The 16,484-nt window shown below is 37.4% G+C and overlaps 2 protein-coding genes across 2 annotated transcripts in view; one reads left to right on the top strand and one right to left on the bottom strand.

Moving 5' to 3' along the window:
- Positions 1 to 544: 544 nt before the first annotated feature.
- Positions 545 to 3,163, bottom strand: atraid (all-trans retinoic acid-induced differentiation factor). Its single transcript, XM_059356512.1, has 7 exons — positions 2,996 to 3,163; positions 2,675 to 2,808; positions 2,098 to 2,166; positions 1,660 to 1,731; positions 1,447 to 1,568; positions 1,248 to 1,348; positions 545 to 1,131 (listed from the first exon to the last, which is right to left on the bottom strand). Exons 1-7 carry the CDS (start codon positions 3,092 to 3,094, stop codon positions 1,027 to 1,029), a joined length of 702 nt encoding a protein of 233 aa, XP_059212495.1. The 5' UTR covers positions 3,095 to 3,163; the 3' UTR covers positions 545 to 1,026.
- A 634-nt stretch (positions 3,164 to 3,797) lies between these two features.
- Positions 3,798 to 16,484, top strand: part of snx17 (sorting nexin 17) — a 35,612-nt gene continuing 22,925 nt past the window's right edge. Inside the window, exons 1-4 of the mRNA XM_059355657.1 lie at positions 3,798 to 4,580; positions 9,785 to 9,859; positions 12,408 to 12,525; positions 15,366 to 15,430. Of these exons, the coding sequence (XP_059211640.1) occupies positions 4,521 to 4,580; positions 9,785 to 9,859; positions 12,408 to 12,525; positions 15,366 to 15,430 (318 nt within the window). The 5' untranslated portion in view covers positions 3,798 to 4,520. The remainder of the gene's footprint in view (positions 4,581 to 9,784; positions 9,860 to 12,407; positions 12,526 to 15,365; positions 15,431 to 16,484) is intronic.

The following is a 16,484-nucleotide window of genomic DNA, read 5'->3' as shown; positions in this document are numbered from 1 at the left end:
TCAGTCAGCCTCCCACGTAGGAAAATCTTAATTGATAGTAACATTTTTACAGATGAGTTATGTTACATATGCAAGTTCTTCATAAAAGGAAAAAAAAGATCCTGTCTTGTGTGCCTCGAACCTTTTTTCTAATGTATCTGAAGAGGAGTATCATATTATTTATATATACAGTACAGGGCAAAAGTTTGGACACACCTTCTCATTCAATGCGTTTCCTTTATTTTCATGACTATTTACATTGTAGATTCATCAAAACTATTAATGAACACATGTGGAATTATGTACTTAACAAAAAAGTGTGAAATAACTGAAAACATGTCTTATATTCTAGTAAGCAAAGGGTGGTTACTTTGAGGAATCTAAAATACAAGACATGTTTTCAGTTATTTCACACTTTTTTTGTTAAGTACATAATTCCATATGTGTTCATTCATAGTTTTGATGCCTTCAGTGAGAATCTACAATGTAAATAGTCATGAAAATAAAGAAAACGCATTGAATGACAAGGTGTGTGTCCAAACTTTTGGCCTGTACTGTATATAGATTTATTATTGTATCGAATTCTTAAAGTCTGGTATCATGTCAGTCTTACTCATATGTGCATTAGGACATGTAGTTCCATCATGTAAACTCATACTCATTCTGTGCATGTTTGGCACAGTAAACAGTGACAAACCCTCAGAATTTTCTTAAACACACCCTCTTCATTAACACTTTGTCAGTCAAATACATTTAAAAAATACTATTAAAGTAGTATTAGAGTATTGCCAAAAATGTAAACTTGGAGCGACATGTTTAAATTAATTTTCTCTCAAGTTTCAATTGTGATAGAGTTAAAAAAAAAAAGAAAAAAAATCATAAATGCCAGTTTTTAAAATTCAACACAGTAAAATATAGCTACCACACAAAAGTAGAATAAAACATAATGTTTAAAGAAGCCTGGCTCAGACTTTGTGTCAGCATTTTCCCTTTCAGTTTCAGCTCAGTAGATCATTGCAGATAAAATAGTCGACATGCATTTCAGCCTCAAAGTGACTTGGCCTTACGTCTCTGGGTGACCCACAGCAGGAAAGAGATCACAACCGTGGATGCTCCAAGAGGCCCAAACACCTGGAGAAATGGGAACTCTCCCTGTTGACAATGAAAATAAATACATCACTTTAAATAATCAAAAGATGAACATGCATCAGTGTTAAACTCAAGTGTATAAAGTGGGTGATTCAAATACAGCCACTTGCAGAGCTGACCTCTCGAAGACACTTGTATCCATGATAGTTATCAGCACAGCTGCACTCGAAGAAGCCGGGGCCGTACGGGGCGCAGAGGGAGTTCTCCGGGCAGTTTATGGCTGAGAATTGTGAGTAATTATGAGATGAACAGTCATGTATTACCAGAAGGCTACTGCACTTTTAGATCTCACGTGGAGAGTATCGGATGGGAACTTACACAGCTGTCCAGTCTGGTTGCACATATCTTTCTGGCCGTCACAAACACGATTTCCTTCTTTGACCTCCACTTTTTCCCAAGAAGAGTTTCCCCCCGGACAAAATATGTCTTGTGGCAAAATCCTGTAGACACACAAAAATAGAGTGACAATGAAATAACACTTTATTCTTGTGAGCAGCTGTCACAGTCCAGTTTTTGTAACTGTATACTTGCATGTAATTTAACTTCATAAATCCTTGAAATGCTGAGTCACTGATGTTGACAATGGGATTGAGCGAGAGATCCCTGCAAAGGAAAAGTTTAGAAAGTGAAAAACTTTTCAAAGACAAATGATTCTATATAGATCCCGAAAATAAATAATGAAAACATACAATCATTGTACTGGAAGTTTTCTAATTATGTACTTATGTGAGATGTAACTTATTTACCAGAGAAGTGTTTTTATTGTTTGTCAGTAAGAGATGAAAGCTTTTATTTGCAGATGGGAATAGACAGTTTTCTAACTCCTAATCTTATAAATACTAACAACATTCAACATTTTCCTTAAAAATAACCTTATAGTCACTAAATAAATTAGGCAGGATATTTTGGTATTTTGTGAGTACACTCCACTGTATGTTGTGTAAACAGGTATAAAAGTGTAGTACATACATCATTAAAGCTGTTGATGCTCCCTGAAGATCCTCCACGTGAGTAAGCGAACAATTAGACAGATCCAACCTGACACAAGCAAAAAACCCTTGTTGAAACATCAACAAACACACAGTAGAGTAGTAGTAAAGTACAGAAAGGACTATATAGGAATTAAATTACAGAAAAAAACAACAGCAAATAAATAGTGAAATAAATAACTAAAAAAATCAAGAAAAATACATGCAGATTATTTTTTACTTTTATTTTGTGTTTTTTTTATTATTTTTTTTATGATGAACATGTAGCAAATAAGCAGAAAAAAACACTAGACCTAACCTAACACAAAACAAACATAATTAATAAAGCAAATAAAATACAATGAATAAAATGTCAATATACAGGAAAAAGTATACACTTATAAGCTATTTCTCCATATCTTTTAGTTGTTTTTACGAAAACGCAAAAAACGTATATACTGATACTATTTACATGACTCTAACAACACCTTGTTATCAAAAGGCAATTTTAAACATGGTGTATTAAAACGTGATAACAATATTTCCGATAGCCCCTGAAGGCGGCATTAAAGTCCTACCCGATGATGCATTCAGGGTCGCTTGTGTTATCATTTCTCAGGCAGCAGCGTCCGTCTATCCGGCCAGCGGATAAGGAGCAGAACCGGCCCACTGCGGAGCCGTTCCGGACTGTCCCACTGCAGAGCTCACATACCTGCCATTCGAAATCATTACGAAGCGAAAACAGAGTTTGTAAACAACAATATCCCCGGGGATCCTCGCTGCTACCTACATTTAACCTACTGTACATCCACCAAAACAAGCTGCTTTTTAATGATAATGTGCCATTTAATTATTCTGGTAGAGACTAAAGCAGTATCATTACCAAGTCTAAGTCTTACCTGCAGCTCGGTCAGCTCATAACTTGCGTAAAAACATAAATTAAAGATCAAAATAAGCACTAAAGGTTCCAGCTGGCTGCACCCAGCTTTCATTTTCATCGACTGAAGTCATATGATCCTACTGTAGCAGACATGTGACCGGAAGTTTGCCCAACACAATTTTATTTTTTTTGCGCTGCAATTACGCATAAACTCAATTTAGAGCATATTACGTAAGATTACCTGGCTAGTAAATAAAAGATAAATAGTAATAAATAGTAAAGCAGCTTGTAAATGCATACAGTAAGGCATGTGGTTTGTGTATTTGTGCAGATAATTGTTCAAATAAAATTTGAAGCCAGTCAAAAAAAACCTTTAATTTAACGTTTTAATCCAAGAAAAAAAAAAATCCTGCTGTAAAACCGCCAAACCATTCGAGCATTTTTCCCCTTTAATTTTAAAATAAATATTTTGCAGCAAATCCCACCAGACAAAGCAAGTTGTAACATTAAAAGTTTAAAAATTTAAATTTAAAAAAATTGTTGACAAAATCTCGACGCATTTTTCTGACTGTAATGCATTTCGACTGCGCTTTCACTGTCACTGTGGGTCACGTCAAATAAAGAGGGGTTCAGATTAGACGATTTTGTGAAATTCAAATATAGAGGAACAAAATATTTGTGGCATGTTTATACAATTATTTTAAATTGTTATGTATCTTATTGTAAGACATGTGATGAAAAAAGTATGCAAAGTGTTGGGTTATTTGTCACCGGCGTAGAGTGGCCCACCCCGGCTTAAAACGAGATGGTTTTGCCCAGAAGGATTGTTGCAATGCCTCTTGATGGGCCACTAGATACACTGAACACAGAATAATGGCCCGACGGCCCTGGTACATCTGCTTTCTCTGCGATTTCTAGCACATTTATCTATGAGTTTCCTCCGTCGCCGTATAGATTTTTCTTCAGCATATGTAGGAGACAGGAAAAGCAAGCCAAAGCACAGAAAGTGCAACTGTCTCCCCTCATATTTCGAAAGGTTTGCCAAGGGCTCTGCGACGCTGTGGTGGTTTGCAGGAAGCAACTGCACCTTTTATCCCGAAACTTCATCTGGTTACGCTAGTGAATACATTTACCTGTATGCGTTGAAACTCAGATATTACAGTAGGTGGATTTAAGTTAGCACGAATGATTTAAAAGTGGATGAAAAGGATTTTTAACGTCCACAGTGAAGGTGCAATTACTTAACACTTGCAACATGGCTGCTGCGGGAACGGCAGTGGGAAAAGTTTTACACTGACGTGGGAGAAGTTTTATGCGAATGCTAGTTGGTACATGAGTTGTTTGCCAGATAATAAAGTCGTCAGCAGTCTCCTCCAGCCTGGCACCGCTTTCCCCGGACTTACAAACCAGTGGATAAACCGTGTGAGAGCCTCCTCCTCCTCTGTAGTCACCGCCGACAGTCACTGCAGTGGACTTTGTGGGGAAACTGTGGTGTCTTCTTCTCCATCGTAAGCCGTGGTGGCAGGCTGTGTTTGGAGCTAAAAATGCATTTTTCCATACCCGAAACGGAGGTTCGTTCCGGAGAAAATGGATCAAGCTATGTGGTGAGCATGATAATTTCTGTGTTTGTTTTACCCGCTTTTACGTAGCCCGTGTTCAAGGCTGGCTTCAGCTGGCCACAGGTCGGGCTAATGTCAATGCAGCACGAGTTCCTATGTTTACTGTTATAAATGATCTGATAGCATGAGCAGTGGTGCATCATAGGCCAAACTGCCCAGTGCAATCAAAAAATCAGTTATGTCCTCAGGTAGACTTCAAAATGCTGCACATGTAATGCTTTTGATTTATAAGGATTCAATCTAGATTTGCGGTTACACTTGATTTATTTAAATTAAATGGCGAAGGAAGTTGAGTGAAAGTCTTTTGACCTCTAAAACATCCTGCCTGGTCTGATTGTGTCTGTAAGGACCTTGAAAGCAACAGTAACCTTATGATTCCACATTAAATTTGGCATTGAACTTTATCTGCTAGATATTGTAATGTGGCCCCAAGTGTTGCATTGTTATGTTGTGTCTTAAAGGGACAGTCCACCCTGAAATAAAAAAATAACATTTTCCTCTTTGCTGTATTGCTATTTATCAATCTAGTTTTTTGGTGTGAGTTGCAGAGTGTTTGAGAGATGGCTGGCTTCTTTTGAATAAAACTACATTGCAAACTGCTTTTGAGGCTCAAAGCACAAAAACCCCCAACTCAACAGCAATGTTTCTTTTCCAGAAAACATGACCTGTTTACTCAAGATAATCCACAGACTTTATCGTGAGCAGTTTCATGTGGGAACTATTTACTTTCAGTATAGTTCCCACATGAAACCGCTCACAACAAGAAAAAAAAATATGTGTCTTTGATTTTGGGGGGGGGGAACTGTCCCTTTAAGTTGGCACCATTTGACATGTTGTCATTTCTTGTCAAAGCCACATAAAGAGACTTGAGTGTTGTCCTAATCTTCACCTCAGACACAGCAGAGTCTTTGGTTTAACAGGTGTGCGTCAGTGCTGAAAACCTTTAGCTTTGACAAGTGCCACATATCACAACAATCCTATTCATTTACAGCCAACATTGATTTAATGTTATTGTCAAGTCCCCCAACTAACTAATGACAATTGCAGCCTTGCCCACAGCTGCAATAAATTGTGGCTCCATCATCTTGTGTGTTTATTTCTTTTTTTTAAATTCTCTTCAGGTGTCTCCTTTTCATTAATGTTGTTTTATGTAAAGCACTGTGAATTGCCATTGGGTTTTTCAGGTGCTACACTTTGCGTTACCTCGACACATTGGCAGATATGCTCTGTAGTGTTCAGAGAGGATAATTCATGGAGGTTGGTCAAGGACTGCTGTAGTGAAGCATCCTCGGCATAAATCATTTTAAGCTTTTGGGGATCTTTCACAAAATTCCTCCATAAACCAGCCACAGACACAGTAGGGAGAATACATGTGCTTAGGTATGAATTGCTGAATACTCAAAATACTTCCCTGTTTTCTTGTGTTGCTTGTGCGTCCATTAAATGCCTATAAACCATACTTATGAACACAATTTGTCACGTTGCTAGGAAACAGCTTGGGTTCAAGTGCGTTTCCTGTCAATTGTAGATATGAACAAACACTGCAACAACAAATAACCTTGGATCCTGTAAGAATATTCGGTCTACAATTTTCATTTCAAAAGTTATAGCATTGGATGTTTAGGAGAAAAATGCAGCTACTGGAGTATTCACCAGATGCTTTGAAATAAAATCTGCAACATCTGATTTCCATGTGACATCACACTGACTGTTCTCAATGTCACACACCTGCGAATTACTATTTTCCATTTTGACTCTGTGCGCTCCAAAGAGGGAAAAAAAAACGTTCAATAATTTCATTAATATTGAACTTGTCAGCGTGTTCAGTGCACAGAATTAGATTAGATTAGATTTGGACACAAACTTGCTTTTTTGTTAAAGCAATAAACATTATATGTGCGGTAATCATTTAATAATTTGTTTTCCATCCACTTGCTGTTGAAAGTCAATAGATTTCTGAATTCCAGGTGCCATCTCTGGCTTGTTTCTACCTGACTGAGCTCTGTGCTGCAGTGGGAACTTTAAAGTGACAGTTTTTCACCTCTCAGCTGGCAGTCCTGTGACTGTCACTGTGACCTTCCTGTAACCAGCACACAGGAAGGGACTTTGCTTGATTATAATGCTGAGAGATGGGTTGTGTACCTTGGAACCAGTAAGCCACAGAATCTGCCGAGTTTGCACACGGCCTTTTTAGAATAACAAGTGCTGCAGTTTGTAAAATATGGTGCAAGCACAGACAGAAATGTCTTTATTTTTGAGTGCTCGCACTTCCTCTTGTCTGGTTGACTTGTATTTTCCTCTGTGGGTCACATGGTATATTTACAGTATGATTTGGCATGTTTGTTTGAGTAAAATAGAGACTTTGGTGCTGCTGTGAGTAATTGTGACTGCAGCATCTGCCAGTAATATATATATATATATATATATATATATATATATATATATTAATCGAAGCCAACATTCAGTCCCACTAACTGACGTAATCTTCCCTGTGACAATTATTTTAATTATTTTCCTGTCCAGAAGTTGATTTCTACTTTTAAAATATGACGTTTTTGTTTCAAGCGATGCTTTGATTTCAGTTCAAAATATTCAATAAATAACCACAAAATAGTTCATGCATGTGTGTTTCCTTAATTTCTTTAAAATCACAAACATATGCACTCTTTCATTAGGAAAAAATATCCCAGTTTTGATAGTTGAACACATTTATAGTAGAGTCAGTGAACTAAGAGGGGGAAAAAACAAAACAAAATAATAGTTCAATTAATCACAATATTGATTTGAGGTCATATCGCCCAGCCCTAGAGGTCCGTCGTTTCACCCTCCAAACAATTACCCTATCATGCTGCACTATCGATTTATTTCTGCATCTGTCCACTGACTGTTATTCTCCATGGACTTCTGTCTCTCCATTTGACATCGTCGTTGTGAGTGATGCAAAAGACACTTTGAAATTGCAGTCTGAGCAGCCAGAACATCTGGACTGAGATGCATCTGTAGAAATCCAACTGGAATCACATTTTAAACCACCTCCAAATGTGGTTTGGATCAGATTAGCAAAAAAATGCATGTGTTTTTTCTTCTGCTGTCCAGACAATATATTATCAATATGGATACAATCTAGATTTGCAAAAAAAAAGAAAAAAATTTAGGCTGGCTGTCTGAACAAGCCCTTGAAACTCTGAGATGATTATTAAAACATGTTCAATAAAGCACATATCTTAGAATTCCTCTGCCTGAAATTGATTTCATCCTACACATATGTCATATTCTGTGAGAGGAAGTAGCATATATGCACATCACATGTAGGTGTGGGGCTGTTGGAAATTTTCAATGATGAGAAGAGTAATGCTTGGACACTAACACTAAACTAATTGGGCAGTAGTTTTGTTTCCAGATGAATCTTCGTCAAGTCAAAAACTCACATTTTGATCTTCAAGGCTAAATGTTTTTGGTCTACTGAAGATCCAACTAGAATAAAAAATGTACAGCATTTTAATTTTAGAGCTAGTGTGCAGAAAAGTGTGCAGGAAAGAGCAATAGATCAAAGTGTTAATGTTGTTGTCCCTGACTTGAACTGCTTGCAATTCCTAAAAAAAATGTTGGGTTATTTTTTAGTGTTATCAAGCAGAGCCAAGGCATTCTGCATACTCATTCTTCCTTCCTGCCTGGACATTGCCTACATATGCATCTTTCTGTTAATTCACTGGCCTTCCTCCAAATTCTTTAGGCTTCCTCTTTCGCTCTAGAAGTTTTGGTTTGTGCTTGTTTTTGATCGATTGTGTAGGTCAGCAAAAGCATGAGCAACTGTATGGTCAGGTGGTCAGTGTTTGTGGTTGGATTCTTCTTTTTTTTTGTTTCGACAGACGACTCACCATGTTGACTACAATATTCATTGAAACAGAAGGAGAAAGTACTGACAGTTTGTGCCTTGACACCCAAACATACAGAGTGTACTTCCTGTCATACCCAGCCAGAGCTGCTGGTGAAAGTTCATGATCGAGGAGAATTATTATCAATAACATAATAGTGGTGTTCAAAGTTTATACAACTAATCAAGGCCTTTAAAAAAAAAAATCCCCCCTTCCATATTATGTAATAAAAACAGCTGCAATGGAGGTTCTTGTGACAGGAAAAAGGAAGGAAAGATGATCAATCATCCTCCCATATTGGTTTTTTTTAGAAGGTGATAGCAGCCGCCTATTGTTTTTACACACAATATTTGCCAAAGCAGTCTTGGCAGTCTTTGACCATGAGTTACCGTCAATAGATTCTGTGGTGGAAAAGTTTCAGTGTCATGTTGTTGTTTGAGCCACTTTATCTAAAAAAGAAGAAAGATTCGGAAACAGACTTGTGGTACCTTGTGAAAAACAACATTCTTTGAGTGCTGTCCTGTAAGCGAGCCTGTATTTGAGCAAAGATATCTTACTTTTCCTGAGGACATAACTAAAATATCACTTTGTTATTTGTGTGGTTTAGCATCATTCCAAACGCTTAATGACGCATCTGACAAGAAAACTAGATTTATCTTCTGAGATTGGCTCCAAACATGATGGCAAGCAGATATTTGGACTGCTGATTCCAAGTGGTGTTTCTTTTGCGGAGGAGTATCGAGTGATATTTTCTTGTCTGTCTGTCAAAACAAACAAGGGGGAAGGAATTAAAGATTCCCTGTGTGATCTTTGCTTCCTGTATTTCTTAGCGTCTGCATTGTGCAAGGCGAGGGGTAGCTGTTTTGAATGGAAATTGAAATTTGCAAGTCAGGAGGGTTTGATTGAAATCAATTCGCACTTCATTTATTTGGTCCTCCTAATGAAAACAACAAGATGGGAAACAGTCTTCTGTAAGATGAGATGAGATGGAGACTGAGGTTGTTTTGAAGAAAATCAGTAGTGAAACTTACTGCATGTTTATGGTGCAGGATATTAACTGCTGCTGCTTGTGGTTTTATATCTGCACTAAGCTGGCACCTTAGGAAATGCTTTTTTTAATTAACCCATTGAAAAGTATTTCATTTAATAAGCCTGTATTTAAACATTATTTAATATTCATCTACTTATCTTTCCTTCTAAATGTATCAATCTATATTTAATTCTGTTATTTAGACATTTTCTTGACGGCCTACAAGCTTTTCAGCTTCCAGACAGATCGATGCAAGCTTCTGATGTTTTAATTTGTTCCCACAGGCCTACAACATCCACGTCAATGGCGTGCTGCACTGTCGAGTACGCTACAGTCAACTTCTTGGCCTCCATGAACAGGTAAGGCTTCAGCCGTCACAATGCATCCATTGCTGTTAGTCTGCTTTGGATCTGAAGCGACTGGTCCGCTTGTGTGGTGCGCCAAACGCTGTTTAAATGCCACCACATCCACCCTGGGTGACCTTTCGCTCGTCTTTGTGTCGTCCGGTCGATACGCCAGCCTCCCATCACTTTGAATCACGACCACGGTGGCTTGAGTTCTCGTGCTGTTATTCCTCCCAGAGTCCAAACTATTGCATGTAAATGGGCAGTATTGTGGTGGAGGCTGGAGGGGGGGTGGGTGACATGGAAGGAATGTTCTTGGCCTTTCTTTTACTTCACCTGCTTGGAAAAGCATCTTAATCCGAAAGAGAAATGTTGTTGGAAAGTGCGGAGCTGCCTGGCCTTAAGCGTTTTCTAGTCTCTGCCTCAGTGAAGCTTTACACAGAGGCGCAGCTATTTGTCAGAGCTGTTATTAGGCAATTAGTGCGCTCAGTATCTGCTTGTTTTTTCTTGTGAAAGTGCTTAACATACATTTCTTTAGAAACAAATCACGGTGCAGAGGTAGATGCATTGTCTGTCAGAGATGGATTTATTCGCAGACTGCCTGCGAGCTCTCTGTGCTGTAAAATGTACCATTGCGTATACTCTAACACAGCCTTATAGAAGTGCCCAGTCTCCTGTTTTCACACATTAATAAATAAGCAAGCAAGCTAGGGCCAAACTTTGCTATCTCCATCCTCAAGTCTGTGTTATCTAGTCTGACAGTTGCCGTTGCCTGGCAACAGGGTGTGGGGAAGACACACTTGAATCTTTAAGAAACGGCCCCAGCGGGCTTCCTGTGGCGCCGGCATAACCCCAAAACATTCTGGTGATTGCAAGACACACTCTCAGTGCAGTTAATGCTGAGAAAATTTGAATGTTAATTGTTTCTCTTGTTCTTTCTTCTACAAAATACTTTTAACAAGGTCACACCTGCGCTAGAAACTGCGTTTAAAGGAATACTTCACCCCCAAAGTGATCACTTGTATATTAATTACTCACGGCACGACCTTGAATCTTTGAAAAAAAAACTTTTCTCGCATGCCTCTACGACGAATGAAGAATCTGCAAATGGAGAAAATGATGGATGAATTGATGTAAATAGCGGTCACCTTTTAAGAACAGCAAAACATCAGTTTACCAACGCTCACATAACTCATGCAATGTCATCAAAGTTTAATTTATAAGGCCAGATGCTCACTTTTTCCCAAACGCATGCTTTTTTTTTACTATTTAAAACACTTGCTTAACATTTGGTGTCTGGCGCAAGTATAAACAAAGCTTGCGCAGGCCTTGCATGAACGAGTAGTGCACTAGAGACTTTTTGTTTTTAAAGTGTGCAATTCTTTTATTGGATTATATTTTTTGCATTTTTCAGCTTTATTTGACAGTGGCAGAGAGAACGAAAGGAAGACATGCGGCAGACCTCTGGCCAGATTCGAATGGTTCCGCAGGTCCTCAAATAGTACGATTTTAGGGAAAGTGTCAAGACACTTTGATTTTACTGCATGAGTTGTGTAAGTGTAAAAGGATGTCGTGACAGAGTTCTGCTTTTGTTAAAAATTGCTACCATTTACTTCAGTTCATCAAGGATTTCCTCTTTTTTCGGATTCTTCGATTACCGTGGAGACATGCGAGGACAGCAAAGTTAATTTCAAGAATTCAAGGTAACAAAGGGCGAGTAATTGATAGTCAGATAGACATTTGGAAGGTGAAACATTCAGTGAAGATTTATTTCAGATTTTGTGGACTCTGATAGATGTATGTGAGTGTCTGTGGCTATGAGAGCTGATTTGTATGTGTAACTAGTAGTTCTGGCTCTGATGTACTGAAAATCCCAAAGGGCAGTGTGTTAAGTTAAATCCCCTTTCTTCTTCTCATGGCCAACCTTCATCATGCCATATGTTTTTGTGTTTTTATAGCAAGAAAAAAAAAACGTGTCAGTGAATTCCCGATGATGAGTGTGATGTACAGCTTTTGCCTGCAGCAACATACAGGTTAAAATTACAGCACTTTTGATGTGTACTTTTATGATCTGTGAGGGCTTAGTTTAGAGGGCTTAGTTTAAGAGTTTTACGGTTCAAAGCTACCAGCACTCAAATGATAAAAAATGGGAAGAAATGAGTCAAGAAGCTGGAAGACAAAGTAAACTTGGAATGACTAGACATTCAGGGTTCCAGATGTGTCTCTGTGTGTGTGTTATGCACGGAAACTCCACCAGCTAGTCGTTGAAACAGGGCTTAAAATAAACCTGTGATTCATCTCAAACAGCATGAATGTACCTCTTAGAAAAATGAATCCACTACTCTTTAATTTAAGCGTCTGCTACTCTGCGCTGAAGTTAATTGGTTCAGTCCTATGAATTTATATCCATTTTCACATATGTTCTAAATTTGAATGATTAACATCGCCATCTGACCCTCCCAAATTTCAATTTGGAAAAGAAGGGGAAAAAAACACAGGTTATATAGCTTTCCATCTCGCAACCTCACTTTCACCTTCACAACCTGTGGTTTTTTGCCGACAGATAAAGAAAGAATATGGCAGCAATGTGGTGCCTGCATTCCCTCCAAAGAAGATCTTCACACTGACTCCTGCTGAGGTCGAACAGAGACGAGAACAGCTGGAGAAATACATGCAGGCTGGTAAGTTATTCATGCTGAATGGACTCTTTACAGATGGCTCGTATTGCATTTCACTTCATTTTTTGGCCAAATTTAATTTCCAGCTACAATGTGGGTGTTTTTGACAGTTTTTTAATTTAGCTGCTATACTTCTCTGAATTGCAGTACGCATTGAACATTGGTTTTTAGACAATGAAAGAATAGAGGGGGAAAAAACCCCAGTAACAGTAACCGTGTAGTCTTGCAGCAAAAACACAATTTCCATGAAATGTTCTCCACAACAATCACAAGAATGAGTTGGCTCTGCTCTTCGTGTGTGGGGAGTCCAGCCATACACTGGTCTCTTCATGCCACATAAAGTGTTTCATGAAAGAACTGATGATCTGAGCACAGACTGAGCCAAAGCATTACCAGAAAGAGTTATGCTGACACACCTGATGAAAAAAAATTCATGCTCAGGATTTCAGACTGGGAGGATTTAAAAATGTTTTTATGGCTTTGTATTCTCTAGTGATGATGTGCCACCTCGAGGGATTCATACTTAGCTTTTCTCTGAATTGGAAAATGGAATGCTATGAAGCAGTGATTCAAGCCAGGGTTACTTCTTTTAGAGTTGCTCAACTGTAATGGAAAAAAATAAATTATGATTTGATTAAAGAATGTATTAACATTAAATCAGCTGTAAACTTCAGAACCCTACATGTTGCAGTTACGTAAGGGTGTGTGAAAACTAGTTAGCAAGCGAGCACAGAAGTTTTAACAGGTTGCTTAAAGTAATTAATAAATGGTAGAAATAAATGGCTAAAAGCAATGACTAAGCCTTTCAAATTAATAGCTAAAAGCAATAGATAAACGACTGAAGTGGTTAAAAATAATTAGTCTAATTGAAGTAGTTTGTTAAAAGTACTAAACAGTTCAAAATATTATGTTAAAGTAATAGAGAAAATAGTTAAAATAGTTCGCTAAAGGTATTGGTTAAATGGTTGAAATTTTTGGTTTGAAGTAATTGATAAACACTTGACATAGTTAGCCAAAAGTAATAGATAAATGTTGAAAATAAGTTGGCTTAACTTATTGGATATATGGTTGAAATTGCAGTTAACTAAAGGTAACATTTATAACATTCACTGATGAATGAAATAGTTAGCTTAAAGTTATACTATTGATACATGTTTGAAATAGTTAGCTTAAAGTAACATTAACTGATACATGGTTGAAATAGTTAGCATAAAGTAACATTATTGACACATGGTTGAAATAGTTAGCATAAAGTAACATTATTGACACATGGTTGAAATAGTTAGCATAAAGTAACATTAACTGATACATGGTTGAAAAAGTTAGCATAAAGTAACATTATTGACACATGGTTGAAATAGTTAGCATAAAGTAACATTGATACATGGTTGAAATAGTTAGCATAAAGTAACATTATTGACACATGGTTGAAATAGTTAGCATAAAGTAACATTATTGATACATGGTTGAAATAGTTAGCATAAAGTAACATTATTGACACATGGTTGAAATAGTTAGGTAAAAATAATGGATAAACAGTTGACATAGTTGGCTAAAGTAATGGATTAACAGTTAAAACATTCAGTTTCACTCCAAGTAGTTCTAGTATAATTTCTGACCAAATCAACCTAAATAATGAAAGTTAAACTTCATGAAATAATTAAGAAAATCAACTTTTATATAATAAATAGTGTCGTACATTTGGAGTATACATTGGGAGTTCATCGGGCTGTTTTGAAGGATAGAATACGATTGAATAGAATTATTTTTTGGTGTTTACATCAGCAGAGAGGAGCTTCTAATATTATTACTGTTTTTTTTTTTCAGTAAACATGCCTCTTGTCAGTTTTGAAAGCTTTCTTTTGTAAGTGTGAAGTGTTGAAGAACCCAATTGGAGCCTTTCTTTTCCCAATTTGGGCGGTTTTCAGCATATTGCCCCCAAAGTTTGTAAACAGGTCGAGGGTGAACTTTCTGCATAAACACATACACATAAATAAGTGGAACTGGCAGCAATGTGGAGGGTTTGTTTTAATCCTCTCAAGCACTGGCAGTTACAGCAGAACAAGGAAGCGTTGTTCAAGTGTGTATTTGCTCATAGTCTGGGAGCGTACGCACACAGGGTGTTCTTGGCCACAAGTTCTCTTGGTTACATCATGGCTTTTTACATAGTTATGGAAAATTAACTGCCACAAACACAATCTGCTGTGACGCAGATGGCTCAGAACTTTGACATTCTGTCAAAGGGTTAGACTAATTTGTAAGAGGACAAAAGCGACACACACACACACACACACACACACACACACACACACACACACACACACACACACACACACACACACACACACACACACACACACACACACACACACAAACACACACACATCATGACACATCACAGTCATACAGGGTTATCATGCAGATTTTTTAATGCACTGCAACTAAAATCTATCTAATAAGAGAGTTAGTCTTGTCTTTTGTTTATCAAATCTGAGGACTACATTATGATGAAAGTGGCTTGTAATAATTTGCCATTAATTTACATACATATGCCAAATAGACCTGTTTTTCATGTTAAGCTAAACTGCCTCGATGTCTTGAAAGGCCAAACCCATTCTACAGGAACAAAATGAAATTATGTGATAAGAGGAAAATTAAAAACAATTGGCAAATCACTTCCCCTGAGGAGGTTTATGTTTACATAACATCCACTTAAAGACCCATAGCTAATTGTTCTTGGCATATCTTTACTTGACATCCGCTCCTTGCATTTCACTGAACAGTGACAGATGACTCATTTTGTTCTCGTGTTGCTGATTTCTCTCCTGTTCATTTTTTTACAGTGCGTCAGGATCCATTGCTTGGAGCCAGTGAGATGTTCAACAGCTTCTTAAGGAAAGCACAGCAGGTTGGTAGTGTTTATTTCACCCCTTGTGCCTCACCAGAGACATTTTTGGCTGGTTCATTTTTTATTTTTCAATGATTTTGGCTGTGTTTATGCATGTGGCAAGGGTGTAAGTTTAGTTATGTTTTTATTCAGAAGTGCAGCATCACTATATAATGTTTAATAATAATTATAATAAACTGTGTTGTCAAAATACAGATACTCAGACCCTTAATGAAAAAAATCTCCCCAATAAAAACCCATTAAAACCACAATTTTGATCCCACAGCCATTATAGTAGAAAATTATGCTTTGTATTATATCAGGCTTTCAACCAAGAGCCCTGGCTTTTCTCCAGATTCAGCCTTTTTCTCTTAAGGGGTAAATTCATGATATTTTCCTGGCTTTCTCTAGGGTTTTTGCTGCTCTATTATGGAATACAAAAAATAAACCTAAATCAGTATTTTTGATAATTATTTAAATATCCCAGACTATGAAAAATGTATTAAATGTTGTGTTATTTATTTCCATAATAAACAACAGTGACAATATGCAAACAAACTGGCATTGAAAGTTTTATAAAACATTTTTTACTTATTTTTCCTCCTTTTCAGGGCATAATAGCAATGTTTAAAAATAATAGTAATAATAATAATAATAAATCTGATTTATATTGCGCTTTTAAAGAAAAGAAAAGAAAATAAAGAGAAAGAACAGAAAAAGAAAAGTGAGACACATGGGTTAATCCACTGTACCTGCATTAGGCTGTGAGTTCTCTGCGTCAACATGGTCAGCAGGCCTGTGAGGAGGCAGGGCGTGCTCCTTGAACCAAAAGGCAGATGCAGTAATTTCTGCCCGACCAGTAATTACTTTTGGTAATGTGGCAGAGTGAGGTCGCTGTATTCTTCGCTTGTCGCAGCTCGTGGCAGTGTGTACTCTGCTATTGGGTTGTGTCATCTCTACTTGTTATGTAGTTGATTAGATGTGTCAGATTGAGTTTGGCTTGCATGCAGAAATGTGTGAAATGATTACGTCAGACACAAAACAGAGGGAAAAGCAACCTTTTTTTTTGCCAAAC

The sequence above is a fragment of the Centropristis striata genome, chromosome 18 (genome assembly GCF_030273125.1).
Source record: "Centropristis striata isolate RG_2023a ecotype Rhode Island chromosome 18, C.striata_1.0, whole genome shotgun sequence".
Lineage (NCBI taxonomy): Eukaryota > Metazoa > Chordata > Actinopteri > Perciformes > Serranidae > Centropristis > Centropristis striata.
The sequence above is the reverse complement of the archived record's forward strand: the minus strand, read 5'-3'. Positions and strand labels throughout refer to the sequence as shown.